Here is a 17500-nt window from a genome sequence, read left to right as displayed (position 1 = left end):
TTGCACTGGGGTGATAATTTAACACAAAACTAGACGTTATTTCTTTGTTTCTGTTGCCAGAAACATTTTTGCCGGGTTTTGAAATGACATCAAATTCGCGTGACACTTCCCCTTTAAGGTGGCTGGCAACGGCTTCCAACACTTTGAAGGATCATTACTACTACTGTCATAAACAGCCACGCGTATTTGTTATGTAATCAAAGTCGTCACGCTTTTCGTTTTGTTTGTACAAAGAGAGCACATGACAACAACTTGATTTACTGGTTTTTGTAGGATATCAAATTTAGTGGGTTTATTTTAGGGGCGTGTGATTTAACTCGAAAAGTTCTTTCTGTACGATATCAGAGTGGAATAAATCAGAATTTATACGAAAACGATTACGACTACTTCGTGTTTATAACAACTACTCTTTGACAGTCGATACAACAATAATAATGGAATTAAAGTGCTGGAAACCACTGTGAGCCACCTCAAGTCAGGGTCTTTATAAAGCCTGGCTCTCTCAATTTAATGATAAAAAGACATGCCTTCATATGAAGAACCCAATTCAAACCAAATTACGAAACTTTAGAAAGGAGCATATGGTCAGGAAATCAAAACTGCCTGGTCTTGTCCAGAGAAGCATAAGTGAGTTGGGTTATAGATGTCGACAAGGTATTCACTACAAGTTTTATGTTTGTTTGTTTTTGCTTTTGTTGTTTTTAATTAGCTTGTTTACTATTTTGGAACAGTTGTAAAGTACATCATTCAGAATGAGAAACTTTTCTCCGCTGTGTCATTCTTTCATCTGTAACAAACCTCTTCTTGTAAAATTTAACTAAAAGAATATTTAGCGACACCCTGGTAACTATCAGAATTTAAAGTGCGACTACTTCTCCAGTTGTTTACTTCACCATTTTTCTAACTGCAAATAAGCCACAGCCATAACTAACATTTGGGTACTGCGAAAATCGCGTCAACCTTTCGTGAACACACTAGTTCCTATTGCCTGGGAACGGCATTCATGGGGATAGAGGTCACGCCCGGGCTACCGGTTTTCTTAAAATTAAAGTAGCTACGCTAGAATCTACCAATTCGATCTGGGTTCTTCTCAAGCACTTTATCATGAGCCTCTGGCTCGGGAGATTGCCCAAGCACTCCCCGTGTTATTGACACTAAATAAATTACTTTTCTTTTACTCCAGCACACGAAGGGTGAACGGCGGATCCTTAAAATACTATGAAAAATCACCACTTAAGCTTCTTTTCTCACCCATAAGTTTGCCGATATCCTCTGCGCTTAATGCTCTGTCAAATATGTAAAACTCACTGAGATAACCGTGAAAGTACCGATAAGTGTTACCAGGATCCACATATCTCCCTATCTCGAAACTGCCGCCTGGACTTTGCCAAGGAAAACCAAGCGAGCTTGACTGGATATATTTACGCCCGTTGATCAAAAGAGAAACTTCAACATCAACAGAGAAAGAAACAGCTACGTGCAGCCATTGTTTTTCGCGAACAGAGTCCGCTGTGTAGACATATGTTGCGCCTCCAATTGTGATATTGAACTGCAGTTGATAGTTACTATTTACACCAAAGATGAGTCCAGGATTCGTTTCATTGTTTCGTAGTATTGCTCTGAAGTGTGGGTGAGAAGGCATCAGCTTAATCCAGCAAGCGATGGTAAAAGCAGACCCGATTGGGATATAGCGGAATTTGGCCAAAGCTAGGGTTCCATCCAAGTAAAGGGCACCATGGCCATCAAGACGGCCTTCCAGGAAGGTGGCGCTATATTCAAGACTTAAAGTAAAATAATAATCACGTGAATGATTTTGTCAATGTATATTTAAAAATTCAATACTTCCGCAGCTGCAGACATCGTTCCTAAAATCGCGTCAAACATTTGCCCGTGTAAACGCGCCCTCTCTCTCAGGGAGTTCAGATTTGGAACATTAGTCGGGTTTAATGAAGAGCAACTGGAAAAGTTTAGAGAACTTGTAGGGTGATTTTCTTCTTAGCTGGAAATAATTGTCGAACTGAGAGTCTTGACTAAATTTAGCAAAAAGGTCAATGGTTATAAACACAGCCAGTTCGATGTCAGAATTTTGAACTTCTGGAAGATGCCCTAACTACCTGAACAAAATGCATCACTAAGAGATAAACAAGCTAAAGAACAAGACACGATAACAACAAAGGGTTAAAAACACAAAGAAGCAACTATAACCTGTACTTGCTCGAGTCATCTTCGCCATTAAGTTTTAAGTACTGCAATGGATCTAATGGTAAATCATCGTCTGAAAGATAATTACGTCAAAATCGTAAACGTGTTATTAATTACTTTAGTTATTTACCTTTAATTAGTATCGTCATTTGTATGTGCACTTACCACCGAAGGGACAAGTTTTTCCAACGACTGCATTAATGCCTTGCACGCCCTTCATGAACTGTGGCCATGAAACCCATTCTCCGCGCTCCACTCCACACTTGGAAGACAACACGGCAAGAAGAGGATGTTCCAAGACCCTTGGCCACGCATTGATATGTCCTAGCCTTCCTGAGTAGATGACGTCATCTCTGTTCCCAACTCCCGCAGTGAAAGTTCTGTTCGGTGATAGTGTCATTCCCGTTTTAACACCATTTCCTTCTACGATAAGTCTTCCATCATAGAAGACCACGAAGGTTCCGCCCTCACTCTTCCAGCTAACGCAAAGGCCATGCCAGCTGTTGTTGAGCACACTCGGTAACGCTTTCAGAGTTCTAGAGTAATGCAAAAGACAGTTTTATTACATTGCAGTGGCGAATCAGGGCCAGGGGGCCCACCTCGACCTCCCCCTCATTTTTAGACCAAAACCTAGGCCTATGGGTCCGAAGCGCGAGAATATTTCGTTCCACGAAGAGGAGAAGCAAGTCGAGTGTTGAAGCCCCACCCCCCCCTCCCCCCTTTCACTTATTGCCTGAAAGTCTGAATCCGCCACTGCATCGTGTGAGGATATGTAGTTTCGGTCAGTTAGACGGGAAAGGGCCGTATTACTGATTATCGTTGTACATACAGTTAACTCCCTTTATTGCGGACACCCTCGGGACCGCGAGTTAGCGTCCTTAATAGCGAGCGTCCGTAATAGTGGAAATTTATTTCAGTCAAATGTCTGTAATTTATTTTTGCCGGGGATTTAGCTGCTGTCCGTATTATCGGAGTGTCCTTAATAGCGAGGTGTCCGCAAGGCGAGAATAGACTGTAGGAAGTTCAAACAAACGCAATCTACAACGGCTCCAGGACACCACACTCAACCCACATATGAAGCCAAGTCCAGGAATCGAACTCGGACCACATTGGTGTGAGGCGACTGCTGTCACCACTGCACCATCCCTCCTCCCCAAAATGATCACCGAACGAACACCTGGCGAATGCCTTGAGATTTAAAAGAAATTTTCCAAACCTATACCAGAACAACCACATGAAGGACAACGAAGAGAACATGGCACGCTGATACAGATAGAGAGATTACAGAGTTTTAGTGATGAAATGAGGTTCTAACTTCTGGGTCTGAAAGGGAAGTTTTCTGTGTGTTTCCTCTGTAGTCTGATTAGAGTAGTGTTCTAACCACTGAGAATGAAATTTTAATGTCATACAAGTTGGTTTTACTTTTGAATACGTCGTGATAAAATCAGTCATTCTAGCTACTTAAGTATAAAACTGAGCAGATCTGTCCTCTGGTACTGTTTGAGACTATGATAAAGTGGATTTTTCAAGAATAGGTTTGTATTTGGAATATACCTATCTTCATCGAAGAGTGTAAATAACAGTAGCCCGTTGGGCTGATCCGGTATGATAGATAATGAAATGCGATCACTGAATCCATCTCCGGAATAGCGTAGAATCCCCATATAATTCAAATCGCTTGTTTTTAACCACGCGCATATCGTGAATGCTTCAACAGCCTTTTCTCCAACAGTCGTCACTTTTGAAAACTGCGAGGCTTGTCGCGTCGGGAAGTTTAGGTAAAAATCATGGTCTGCAAAAAAAATGAAGATCTCATTGAGTACGCTATGATTACACTACCAAAGCTGTTCATGGCCTCAAACTGAAACAAGCCTGGTAAGTTCAGGTTGACCCAGTCTTCCCAGAGTTTGACCAAACATGGTAAGTCTGGGTATGGCAGACTTGTATGGATAGTCTTCCTGGAATTTACCTAGTAAGCCTAAAAGACTTAATTATTGATGCACACCCGAATTGTAACCCAAGGAGCAAGGATTGTCTGCTCTTCACCAGCTTTTATGACAAATCTGCTAGAGAAAATAACAACTGGAAAGCCTGTTTAATCTTGGTTTCAAAGCTACGATGAAGATAGGTATATCACAAGGCCATCAACTTAAAATCAGTTGTGCATGACAATAGCCTACTTTAATGTTAGGGAATTTTTGTTACCACATCAATTACAGCTTTTCTGTGACTGCAACAAAAAAAACATCACATATAATGCTTTTTTCTTTTAAAAAAATTAGTTTAAATTCTTGAAAACCTCTAGAAAGAGTGTTTTTTTGTTTGTTTTCTAATTTTCTAAAAACAGTTCAATAGATTCACAAGAAAAATTGTAGCAGATACAAATACAAATAGAACTGGATTACAAAAAGAACTGATTACAAATTATGGGGAAAAGTTACCGAAGCAAAAACAAAACGCAACACTACTCTAAAACAAAAACATCCAAAACAAAACAACAAACAAATAAGACAAAGAAAAACATTTTCCAAAACGAAAGTAATTTAAGGTATTAACTTGAAGTTTTTTTTCCGTTTTTTTTTTTTTCGTTTCTGGTGCGGTAATGCTTAGTCTTAGTTCATTTCTTATCGTGGAATCGAAGCCTTTTTTTATTTTCTTTTATTTTTTTAAATGTTATATTTTTCATGAGTGTAAGGATTCTCATTCCAATATCAATGTCCATAACCTGCAGAGTGATTAGCTAGCTTCTCATCTTTTCACCTTTTTGTCGTAAATAATTCATTAAACGGTCGTATTGATTACATAAAGTCTACTTGACTCTTTATCTTTTGCTGCTTTGAAAGGCCGAATCGTTTTCCTTGCGAGGTATAAAATTAATTATAGACACCTAATTATAAAACACAAATATGAAACGACCGGAGATAGTTTTCTTCCATCGAAGGGTGTACTGCAAAGTATAGCACTTCTCCCAGGATATCAGACTGCATTGAATACAGCTTATTTATAAGTTTTATTTCGTTCACATCGAGTCCGCTCTATGGTGATTTTCTTGCCATTCTGTTATCGAAGTATTAAGCTTCTCACCTGCTGTTTGTTCACTGCAATGCTATCAACTTTTTCTAGCGCTTAAAATGCATCCGGCCAGACTAACACAAGGCAGCCTATAGAACGAGAATACTTTGAGTGATCACAGCAAGTCCCTATGTAGACTGACGCGAAAAATATTTTGTAATTCATGTGTATTGCAAAAATTATTTTGGCTGTTATAAAGTTAATTGTCTTGAAGAATGATTTTGTCTCGATATTGTTCCGTGTATGTTCGGTAAAAAAAACCCCTTAAATAGGAAATTTAATTAGAGCCATGAAAAACACAAAAATCGTCGTACAATTCGTACCTTTGCTAATACATGGACAAGCAAAAACTAACGGTTAAATTGAACGACGTTTCGGTTTCGCGGATGACACTATTATCCCGTTAAATACCTTCGAAGAAATTGTCTGGATGTCATACGGTCAATTATTAACTAAGGCGCCATGGGATATCAGTTATTACACCAATTGCCCACGCAAGAAATAGCGGTCTTTAAATCGTCTCCTGGCCGTTCTTGCAAAATGAAATTGGCACGATCTTGCAATATTTTGTGCTTGCTTCTGAAATAAAACAGTTTTTCCAATAGCGCTTATAGAAATGGGATGAATCATGATTATAGCCAACTTGGCGCTATGCGCCTCGTTGGCTATCTATCGTCTCATATCCAACGCGCACTCGTGTAATAATTGTTAAATTAGTATGACAAGTCGATACTTTTCTGAGTGCAGTATACTTTTTCTGCTCCAGATAAAAGACTTGATACACCATTTTGGAAACACGACTGAGAACGTTTTACGACTCTCAGGGGTAAAGGAAAATTAACAAAAGTATGAATTGAGGATGAATATCACCGGCAAAACATGATGATGATAGTAAAGGGGATCAATGACTTAAGTGTTGGGTATGTCTTTGACAGTTACCTCAAGGATAGCTAAAAATCACTTTTAAGGTGGACTATATTACTGTCAGAGTTCATTTTAAAGGTCCTATTTAACGATTAGCGCTCGATAAAAAGTCAAGTTCAACTTGACACTTCTTCCCATTTGTAATCATTGAATTATTGTTTTGGATCATTGTCACCTCTTCGATATTATTAAATGTGTTAAAGCACATGAATAAATCTTTTTTGCAGAGGTTACATCGCAAATTGAAGATACCATGATGTAAACTGGGAAGGTTAAACATTTTAACACTGCTTAAAGGAAAGAAACAATCATGGCTTTTTAAAAACGACAGGATAAGTCTGGAAAATGATCGTTATAAAAAAATGTCTAAATTAAACGGTAAATAGAAAACAACTATTTAATAGAAAGAAGACTAAAGAGTGACGAGAAAAAGTGTCATTTTGTTAGATTGCTTGCAACATTAAGCCACTGGTTTAGCCAACGTCTAAATTACGTTCAAAGTAAAATTTTTTTTTTCGCTTTAATGCAAGCGTTTTCCCATACCTCTACACAATGCATCTTGCGCCATCAACTGCCTTGGAATAAGAAGCATAATGACCTAAAGAGACAAACGAGAATGCTGTAAGATTAAAGCAGAAAATGAACTTAGCAGTCTTCGCAAAAATAAAAGCAATGATTTATTCAACTTACCGTCGAAATAACGGTGAAATAGATCACCCAATCTTTTATTCTGCTCATGTTAATCTCGTCGAAAGCAAAATACTTCTGCCAAGAAAATGTCGCTTATCTTTACACCATACTTTGTATCGAATAATTCTTGCCCTGAACCAAGTTCAGCAAAACAATAAAGAGTGTTCTTAGTACAATATTTTTCGCCCGATTCTACAGAAACAACGCTTATCACTGAGATATTTTTCAAAGACACCTGCCCCAAAATGCTGAGAATCAATAAATAAGTCATGCGTGAATAAACTAAGCGACTGGCAAGAGATTATCGTTTGCCCACGGTTTGTTTATAACGCGGATAGAGATGGGGCATCGGGATTGGTCCATGCAGTAACAGAGCATAACCTACAACTGACAATTTAACAATAAATTACTCATGTCTGAAGCAATAAAAGACTAGCAAGAGCTTATTGCAGGTTTCAGTGTTTATAACGGATAGAGATAGGGCATCGTGCTTGATCAATGCAGTAAACTATGAAGAGCTGCATAACTTACAACTGAAATTTTGCGTGTTTTTAATAAAGGTTATTATTAGAAATTGCATCTAGTTAAAGATTTTCCGAAATGGGTCGAAATAAGCTGCTTCAGCAGATTTAATTTCGAAATTTAGTGGCTTTGGCATTTGTAAAAAGTTTAGTTGCAATAATATTCAAAATTTCGTGGCTTGGTCGATTATTTATTAAGTGGATGTAATACAACTTAGAATAAATAGGATAACTGGGAAGTATACAATTTCTCATCAGCGGATTTCTTACAGAACAGCGAACCTTTATACTATAGGTTACCATAAGTATACGTTTAAATAAATCACTTTTGTTTGAAATCTGACCGAGTTTATACGAGGCTAGGCCTTTCGTTTACATGAAAAACAAAATATCAATCTTTCAATCTTTCTTTATTTGTACTCACTCTTGCTCAAAAATAAAATTTCAACAAAGAAAATAATAAAAATAATAATTAGAGTACTGGCTGCCTGGAATAACCATAGGGGCTAGCGACGCCAGGCAGCCAGTTGACATCAGTACTGAATAGAAATAAAATACAGGTACAGGTCATCAAGAAAGCTGAAGCACAAATGCACACATAAAAAGAAAAAGAAGAGAGGAAAAGGCTTATTCTACGCTATGAGGGAAGTCTCGAATAGTTAAATTTAAATGTGAATACAAAACAGTAATATAAGAAGAGCACACAATAGCTTTGGCAACTAATAACAAGCTATATGTTAACCTATAGCAGAAAAAAAACATTAAGGTTTGGAAAGGTGACAAAACTAAACAAAAGACTAATTTACAGGTAATTTGGGAAACAACACAACTGCTAATAAGAATACAAGAAACTTAATAATCTTTGACAAGATCGCTTTTTACTGATTCCTTAAAGTTTGAAATAGAGAGGGTTTTTGAATTTTCACTAATTGAGTTCCATACTTTGGGGCCCTTAAATCTTATATTGAATAATCCATAATTTGTTCTTACTTCAGGGAAAGAATAGAACATATTCGAAGCACTTCTTGTATTATAGTTATGTCTTTCATTGACTTGTGTGAAAAAAGTATAAAACACAGATGGTAGGCGTCTATTGTGAAATTTCTACATAAAGACTGTAATATTAAGAAAGACAAGGTCAGACAGTTTAACAATATTAAAGTGTTTAAAAATTGGACTAGAATGCGCATGAAAGAAAGTCATCACTCGCATCACTTTCTTTTGTAAATTGACTAGGGCTGGGTAGTAGAAGAATAGGTGTTACCCCAAGAAATTAGACCATAGGTTAAGAAGGGATATATTAACGCATAATATAGTTTAACCAAACTTTCTGAATTTCACATAATAACGAAGTTTAGAAAGAATCCCAAAATTTCGCTTAATCTTTTTAGCAATATAGCTTACTTGACATTTCCATGATAAATTAGAATCTATTGTAATACCTAGATATTTTATTGAGTACTCTTGGTGTAAGTTTATGCCATTTAAAGAGAGTGCAGCATGAAAGGGTAACTTTCTTTGTGGAGGGTGGAAATTGACAAAGTTTGACTAGCTTATCAATATTAAATGAAAGTTTGTTGGCACTCAACCAAGTATGAAAATATACTAGTTCATTGTTTACTTTGGATTCAAGGGCATTAAGATTTTTGTGTTTAGAAAACAGATTGGCATCATCTGCAAATAGATGAAAATCTAGAATTTAGGAACACTTCCTAAAATCACTGATATATATAAGAAGTAATAGTGGGCCAAGAACTGAAAGGGAGGCATTGAATATAATTTCTAGAGGTGTAGATATAACATGTTTGATAGTTTTTAAAATAGCAACTTGTATGCTGTAAGGCCCAGTACACTTATTAGCATTTAGCCCAATAATTTCATTTTCAATTCAACTGTTGTCGCAAACCACTGACAGAAAATGCACATAAATCGAAGGAGATATTTGACACTTTTTGATTTTAACCCTTTCGACCGCAATATAAGCATGTATCTTCTCCTCACTGTCCTCCATATATTTCTTATGCTACTAGTTGGGAGATTTTGTCTAAAAATCGGCTGATGGTTAACTCATTGCGTTCGAAGTAGAAAGTACGCACTCCTTAATCTAGTTAAAATAACTAAACGGGTTCAAAAGTCAAGCTGTGCGTTGTTTAGCTAGTTCTATCCTTTTGTCTGTTTTGTTTGGTTTCAGTTCCTTACTCCCAGCCCTGACAGCAGTTTTCAACACAAAAGTTACTATTGAAACCCAGAGTTTTTGTGTTGTATTTTTGTATCTGAGTCGTCACCCACATAAGCCTCAATCACATAAACATAACATAACTTTATTTATACTCGAGGACCTGGAGTTTTTTAGGCTCCTAGCTTAAGTAGCTAATAAGTCGAGTTTAGAATAACTAACAAATAAAATAAAATAGAATAAAATAATATCTCTACGTTATTCAGGCATATAAATGTTCCCGTGGGCCTATTATAAGGCTGTATGGACCATAGGTGTGTGCGGCGAGCGGGTATCAACTCTAGTAACCTACCAGTCTGAAGGGGCGAAAGACAATGTCAACCTTTACCACGAAATAGAAAGAAGAGAAACGGCCACTGTGAACGTGACCATGTCAACTTGGAACGCAAGTGGAAACTACAAATTTTTTGTGCTCACTGTCTGGTAGCCTGCGTAGCAGTCGTTTCCGTTTCCTTCAAGCCAAGCGGGGCAAGCGCGCGAGGGCATTGGGCAAAAAGGAGCAAAAAAAGTAGGAGCGGGGGGGAGGGGCGGGGAAGGAAAGGAAACGCCTGCCGCTGAGCCCAGACATTTTACCGAACGCCCCCAAATGGCTTCGCTCCCTTGGGGCCTACACTGTCACGTCAAATGTCACATGAGAACCAATCATTTTTTAAATTCTGGTAAATCTGAGCGAAAACAGAATCGCGGCGGGCAACTTGTTTACTTCAAGTTGTAGGTTTTTAGAAGATTTTCTCGATCTCGAACTTTACGTCGCTCGATTAAAGCGTAGATAAATTACCCAAGACAAACTTTACTTATGTTTTAGAATATCAAATCATTTGTTTACAGCTGGAATTACACACAAAATGAGCTTGTCCCACATGGCTAAAATACCCGGTACTTCCTTGCGTTTCCAGGATAAATTTGTATTTCGCGTAGCGTGAAATACAAAGTCGTTCTAAATATTGAAAACTTCCTTTTCAGACCGTGGTTAGAACTGAAATTTTCCTGCAAAGTATTTACTTGAGGCCTCCTTAATCTATTTATGATTACAGAGTTTGAATAAAAATTTCTTGTTCGTACGCGAAACAAGCTTTCAGACTAGCCAATTTTGCTTTCAGCTTTTCGTGTCTTTGAGACCGCCGACAGCCAGAACAAATTTTCTTGAATTTTTAAAAATTCCGGCAGGATTTCGAAAAACGAATGACACCACGTTTGTTGAGATGATAATACCTACCAACAAATCAAAGCGCAATGAAACTATATTTTGAGCGTGACCGAGAATTTTGATTTTGTTTGATGTTATAAATAGACATTCGCTCTTTAAGCAGTCCTTTGCTCCGGTTTCAACTGAATTAACGTATCTCCCTGCGAAAGTAGTTTAGTCGTTTCCAAAGCAAAGCAAACTCGAAATCGAAAGGACACTCAAGAGAGAGTTCTTTTCCGCCTCGGCCATATTTTCATCTTTGATAAACGGTTAACCGGATGTCGTTTTGGTCTATGAGTTTGATTGACAGACGATTGGCCAATGGTAATGCATCGTGGCCTCCCGTTCGCTGACGAACGGCGTTCGGTAAAATGTCTGGGCTCAGCGGCAGGCGTTTCCTTTCCTTCCTCGCCCCTCCCCCCGCTCCTACTTTTTTTGCTCCTTTTTGCCAAATGCCCTCGCGCACTTGTCCCGCTTGGCTTAAAGGAAACGGAAACGACTGCTACGCAGGCTAACTGTCTGGTTGTTTATTTGCTAAACGAGTAGCAGAAACATGGCGTTCCTATGGCAACAACCTTAATTTGATGAGGTAACAAATTTTAATTTGTTTTACAATTAAGTAGTTTTTGACAGTTACAAGATTGACATGGCTTACAGTTACAATTTACTTAGCATTACGCCAACATTAACTTGTAAAATTTACAGTTTAAATAACACTGCATTACAAATATTCAATGTTACAACAAGTCACATTGTACGCGCAACAAAAGGCGTTACCAACAAAGTAACGTTATTCATGGTGGTCCACATGAACGAATGTGAAAAAGACACACCACGTTATTGGTTAATAAGTCAGCAGACCTACAACTTTCAAAAACTATATTTTCACTGGACTCAGCTGATAGCCCGCATTACGTTCTGGACGCCCCGGGGACACACAACGAACCGAGGAAGACCAAGGACGAGATGGAGGGACGACTTAGATAGTTTCCTAAAGCACTGGCGCCGTGTCGCGCAAAATGTGGTCCAGTGCAGGTCTTTGGTGAAGGCCTACGCCCAACGACGAAAATTTAGCGGCTGAGACTACTACTACAGCTTATAACCTGCCGCTGCATTTTTCTGTTAGGGTAGGGAGCATTGTTCTTTTCTTCGTTCTTTTGTTCTCTCGACCAATCTTATAAGACGTTATATTTTACAAGTGGTGCACATCGCCCCTAATAAGTCCCGTTCTATCTCTTTTTTTAATCATTAATGTGGGGTTTTCAATCATTAAAGCCCCTATCATTAGTAGAAAGAATTGAAAGGGACAAGACCAACACCTTAACTGCACTAGTCTCTCTTCAGATACAATCATCTAAACATAAACAAGTTGTCAAGGGCAAAAGCAAACCAGAAAGAAATAATAGGGTAACCTACTTTACGAAGTGAACACGGGTTTACAACAACAACTAAATGTGGATTTGCAATTCTAAATAACCCTTTAACATTACGTTTAAATAAAATAATAAATATAACATAAATATCTATTTTAGTAAATCAAATATGCATCTACTCTGACCTCGTTCGTGCCGTTGTTTTGCCCAGTTTCCATCTTTTACAGCAACATCCAACACCAGTTGCGCTTTGCAACTGCAATCACGTGCGGATCAACCTACGGCTTAATACGCGGGATAAAGTTGACCGAGAGAGCTAATTTCAAGGCCACTAGCTTTTAAACTGAAACTTCATGGCGATTAGAATAGTATAACAGTTTCATGATGGAAACCGTTAGAGAGCTAGGTCTTCAGTCCACAACGTTTTCCTATTTATATCCTGTGGGGTGCGTATCGCGAAAATCGACAGACTGCATGCAGCCCCTTTCTGGATAGCCGAGGTCGCACAAAATGGCCGAGCGCGCAGTCTCTTCTCGTTTATTTCTCCTCGCTCCAGTCTCGCGCACCCTCTCGACTATCCAGAAAGGGACTGCTTGCAGTCTAAAATCGACACGATCTTCGATTTTGTCGGTCGCCGCAAGTAAAGAGGGCACAAGAAAGAATAACTACGCCGCTCTCATTGGCATCTTCGTTATTCTGAGCTCCGGCTATTGTTGACAAGGTTTCCCAGGTACAGACGTGAAGTTTTTCTCACGATTCCTCCCATACATCCGTCGGATTGATACTCTGAGAACCGTGACGAAGATCTTATTATTATATAGGGTCAAGTGTGACATAACACATCAAGGACGTTCATGTTTCTGTTCGCTAAACCAATAATTATTTCCTAGAAACAATAAAGATCACTACGTGAATGTTAAAAGCAAAGAAGTGAATATTTCTAGTTATTAAAGTTCATCTGGTTGTTATTGCCCATCATGACATTTGTAGCGCCGGTTATGTTGACAGTTAAACCTAAAAGAAAATGAAATAAATTATAACGATAATAACGAATGAGAATACGGTGCGCCACATGAGCACAAAAATAAATTTCACCTCTCTTCAACAATTTCTCTCCCGTGCCTTTACCAATTGCTAAAGGATGGGAAAGGCTGTGATCGTTGTTTTATACACAACGAGGACTTTCAAAACGCTAGCATAGTTTTCGATTGTTTTGTCGTGTACACGATAGCTAGTCACCATTTCATTTCAGATCAATTAAGTGTGCCGAAAAAATAGTAGAAAACGTTACTTGCTACTTGAGTGCCCTCCAGACTTCCAAAGTGCATAATTACTCCACTTGCATGAACCGATAGGCTATTTTCACTATGGCTTCATGTACTACAACTACCAGAATCCTTTACTGAGTTTGGTCTTTTCTCTGGAAAATTAGGGTTATTGTTACCTAAACCTCACTGGGATTACAAACACGGCTTCCGTGCCTACCTAGACCCTATAACTTAACACGCACCATGAACAACGGCGAACAAAGGAAAAGGGCGGGCGTAAAGTAAAATACAGACTCACCACCTCTAGAAACTTGCACTTGAGACACACCATGTGAAGAGACTCCACCCTGGCTGTTGTTTAGAAGGTAACTAACAACTTCATGATGACCATTTCTCTGTGCTAATTGAAGTGGGGTGTCATTTTCCTAAAAAAAAAAAAAATAATGAAGCAGTTTATTTTAACAACGGGATTTTCCTTTCTGCAAGGCGATTTCTAGGATCTTTGTTGTCTTAAGCTTAAAACCGTCCGGCATGATTTTCTTCTAAGACAGCGTTGTGAAAATTGAGTTCCAACCACACGAAATTCAAACGCGAGAGTATCAGCATGGGACTCAAACTAAAATCACAATACCCATGCGCTAACGTTAATTCCTCTTCTAAATTAACTAATTGTGATGGCACCCTCGTTACGTTACAGAACAGGTGGCATGGCTGCTCCCCTCTGGATTGTCTGCCAGTTCTTTGGAGGATTTTCTTGTCTTGCTAAAACACGTTTCCCATGATTTGCGAGGAGAAACAGCGGAAGCAACACGGGTAGCCAACTTCCCAGTCACGCAGTGACAGGAGCTGAAATTAAGCATTCCAGCTCTGGATCTCACAAACGATAGAGGCAAATACTCCGGCCAGCTTGAACCTAATCGATCCTTATTCAATTATTAATAGAGAGTTTACGCAACAGCACGGCTGATGTGGTGGGACGGCAAATTGTCCTTGTGTGACCAACGTGTCATCCAAGTGTTTACGACTCTAGATTGTAACATTCCCACCGCTCGTGGTCTTCACGTTGAACAGCAGTTTCAGTTGTAAATCGCCTAAAAAGGTACGAAGATGTCATGTTGGTCACACAACGATAATTCACCGTCCCCTTCCATCAGCCACCCTGTTGCGTAAGCTCACTAATATCTCTAAAAACCGCACGATTCAACGTACCGTAAAAGATGGCGACTGTACATTTACCCATAATTCTAAGCGCACGAAATCCCTTTAAAAAAACCCGCATAAAAACGCACAGTAAAGGGATAAAAACTTCAAACTTAGCATACATATAGTTGTTAGTACAGGGAAAAAAATATGACTTTTTTGTGCCTATTGGCTGTGTTAGGTTCGCAGGGTATTATGGTAAAAAGTACATCCGCTATTCCTTACGGCAGATTGATATCGGACACTGCTCTTTTGGGTGTGGTCTTTGTCCCTAAGGCGTGGGTTCAGTTCCCCCGACTCGGCTGGAAATCGAGATGGCCTTAATCAAGGGGTTTTTGCTCAATATCATGACAGATGTACACTTACCTGTACACGGTTTGGTGTGTTGCTTTCAGCAGGAGAAAAAGGATTTCTCATTAATATCTTCACAGCCTGCAGATTTCCTTTCTCAGCTGCCAAATGGAGTGGAGTTAAATTGAACTGAAAGTAATCGGAATGTTGTGAAAAAAAAAATGGTTTTCTATGTAGTTCTAGGTAGTGTTTTGTATGTTTGTCACAGCAATATCGACAAAGTGTTTTCTATGTTTCTCACAAGTACAGTAATATACACAAGAAGAAGAAGAAGAAGAAGAAGAAGAAGAAGAAGAAGAAGAAGAAGAAGAAGAAGAAGAAGAAGAGGAAGAGGAAGAGGAAGAGGAAGAAGAAGAAGAAGAAGAAGAAGAAGAAGAAGAAGAAGAAGAAGAAGAAGAGGAAGAGGAAGAGGAAGAAGAAGAAGAAGAAGAAGAAGAAGAAGAAGAAGAAGAAGAAGAAGAAGAAGAAGAAGAAGAAGAAGAAGAAGAAGAAGAAGAAGAAGAAGAAGAAGAAGAAGAAGAAGAAGAAGGAGAAGAAGAAGAAGAAGAGGTGGAGGTGGAGGTGTCATGGATGACGTACTCCATGAGGTATTGTGGGGGTTGAGATTCACTCCGTCACTGGGCTGCTAACATCGCGATCATCTCCTGGCCATAGCACTGCAGGCTACACCGACTCTTTAAACTCATCGTTATGGGATGAGCTTGGGGGTTGGCGCCTGAAAGACCGGTGGTCCCACCGGTGAAGTGAGCTAATTATAAGCGAGGTGCGAAACCATGGCAACCCTGTGAGCGGCAACCACCCGGCACAGTCACACTGAAAGATCAGTGGAGATAAAACAGAAAGTATACAAGCTCCGGCAAGTGAACAGATGCGAAATGAATTGGCACAAACATGTGAGCTGTAAGAACCCAGGGGCCCCTGCAAAGTAGGGTGGCCGCCCCGTATGTCCCAGCCATGCGGGCACCGCTGACCAGCACTTGCCTCGATTTTAACTTTGCCTAAATTAAATTTAGCCACATAAAATGGAGCCGAACTTCTGTTGCCAAATACTATGGTTTCTTTTATTGATTAATTCGTTCAAGAGCGTTGAATCCAAAGAGGAGGTGCTGAAGAATACTTGACAGCATAAACAGTGGAAATAAGAGAGCACACGCCGAAGGAATCACGCTTTGAGGGCGAACTGTGGTTTTGTCAAAACCAAGAGAAAATACCATCACAAACCTACACTGGCGCCGCGGACTTTCTCAGAAATGTATGCAACGTCATAGCCTCCACTTCTCTACCGCATATTCTCCATAAATAAATGTATGATGTGGCTCAAACAAGTCTTTGATTTTTAATATATTTCAATTTTTTGTTCTAAAATGCAAGAATGCAAGAATTAGAACTATAGGAGGCGATGTGAAAGTTTCATGCTTACTCTGACTCAGCAAACTCTGTTTCTTGTACTCTGATTGACCAGTCGAAAGTCATCCATTTTCACAAATTAACTTATTTACTTCATAATATAGCAGTAGTACAGCCTGAAGCACAGCAAAAACATAATGATTATAAAACTTACACAGTCAACCAGATTTGCTTTAGCTCCATTCTCCAAAAGGATGTCCATCAGGTCTTCGTCTCCTTTTCTTTCGCCAACTACGAAATGCAGGGGAGTTCTATCCGTCTAGATTAAAAAATAAGGAAATCATTAAACTATCTCTGCCTAAATTTTCCTCGTATTCTTCTGTAAATGCCCGGCCAAAAGATTGCAACATCATCCAACATTGTTGAATCCAACTTTGCTGGACGATGTTGCACAGTATTGAACGAGCTGAGGTGGCCTAACGAATGCAACATGCTTGATGCAACACTTGGATTCAAGGGTCTGGGACCAAAATCTACCCAAAAAGCTATCTATCTATCTAATCCTTAGAAAAGAAACCCGCGCCGCCATATTGGTTTGCCCAAAAAATGGCGCGAGACCGATCGAAGTCCGCGTCGGACCTTCTTCTCGCTTTTCCTGGTCACTCCGTTGCCCTTTCTCTTTCTATTTGGAGCCGCTTGTGTTTAATCTTTCGTCTTAAAAAAGATTCAAAACTTCGTTCGTTCACCATACTTTAGCTTCAGAGCGCTTACGCGGCAATGTGCGAAGCACATATACCCCCCAGTAAACAATAACTCATCGCCATGGGTACAGAAACCCACAAAGTCAGCTAAGTGGACATGCGCGTTTTGTTGGAGACGATGTTTGATGGAAGTCAAACTTCGTTCAACGTCATGCAACATCATGCAATATCATGCAATATCGTGCAATATCGTGCAACATGGTGGCCAAGCGAGTGAAACATGTTGGATTCAACAACGTTGGACGATGTTGCACCAACATGTTGCATCCGTTTGGCCGGGCCTTAAGGAAACATTTTACACCAAAACTAAACTCGCTTTCAAAAGGGCCACAAGTTTCTTCCAAATTACACCGAAGACACATTAAGGCA

The 17500-nt window shown here is 39.3% G+C and overlaps 2 protein-coding genes across 4 annotated transcripts in view; both read right to left on the bottom strand.

Moving 5' to 3' along the window:
• The window catches only part of LOC146452963 (uncharacterized), a 75564-nt gene extending 68164 nt beyond the window's left edge, over positions 1-7400 (bottom strand). For both annotated transcript variants that reach the window (XM_085097186.1, XM_085097187.1), the window contains exons 1-6: positions 6889-7400; positions 6742-6796; positions 3757-3994; positions 2368-2738; positions 2206-2275; positions 1252-1781 (exon numbers count right to left, since the gene is read on the bottom strand). In XM_085097186.1, the coding sequence (XP_084953312.1) occupies positions 1252-1781; positions 2206-2275; positions 2368-2738; positions 3757-3994; positions 6742-6796; positions 6889-6936 (1312 nt within the window). In that variant the 5' untranslated portion in view covers positions 6937-7400. The remainder of the gene's footprint in view (positions 1-1251; positions 1782-2205; positions 2276-2367; positions 2739-3756; positions 3995-6741; positions 6797-6888) is intronic.
• Positions 7401-12966: 5566 nt separating this feature from the next.
• Positions 12967-17500, bottom strand: part of LOC146452962 (uncharacterized) — a 6356-nt gene continuing 1822 nt past the window's right edge. Inside the window, exons 2-5 of one of the 2 annotated variants that reach the window (XM_085097198.1) lie at positions 16585-16689; positions 15039-15152; positions 13771-13897; positions 12967-13218 (exon numbers count right to left, since the gene is read on the bottom strand). In XM_085097198.1, coding sequence (XP_084953324.1) covers positions 13145-13218; positions 13771-13897; positions 15039-15152; positions 16585-16689 — 420 coding nt within the window. In that variant the 3' untranslated portion in view covers positions 12967-13144. The remainder of the gene's footprint in view (positions 13219-13770; positions 13898-15038; positions 15153-16584; positions 16690-17500) is intronic. The other variant, XM_085097199.1, reaches the window with a different exon arrangement.

The sequence above is a fragment of the Pavona decussata genome, unplaced genomic scaffold, assembly GCF_977016875.1.
Source record: "Pavona decussata unplaced genomic scaffold, jaPavDecu1.1 SCAFFOLD_361, whole genome shotgun sequence".
Lineage (NCBI taxonomy): Eukaryota > Metazoa > Cnidaria > Anthozoa > Scleractinia > Agariciidae > Pavona > Pavona decussata.
Note: the sequence above shows the minus strand (reverse complement) of the source record. Positions and strands in the feature narration are given on the sequence as shown.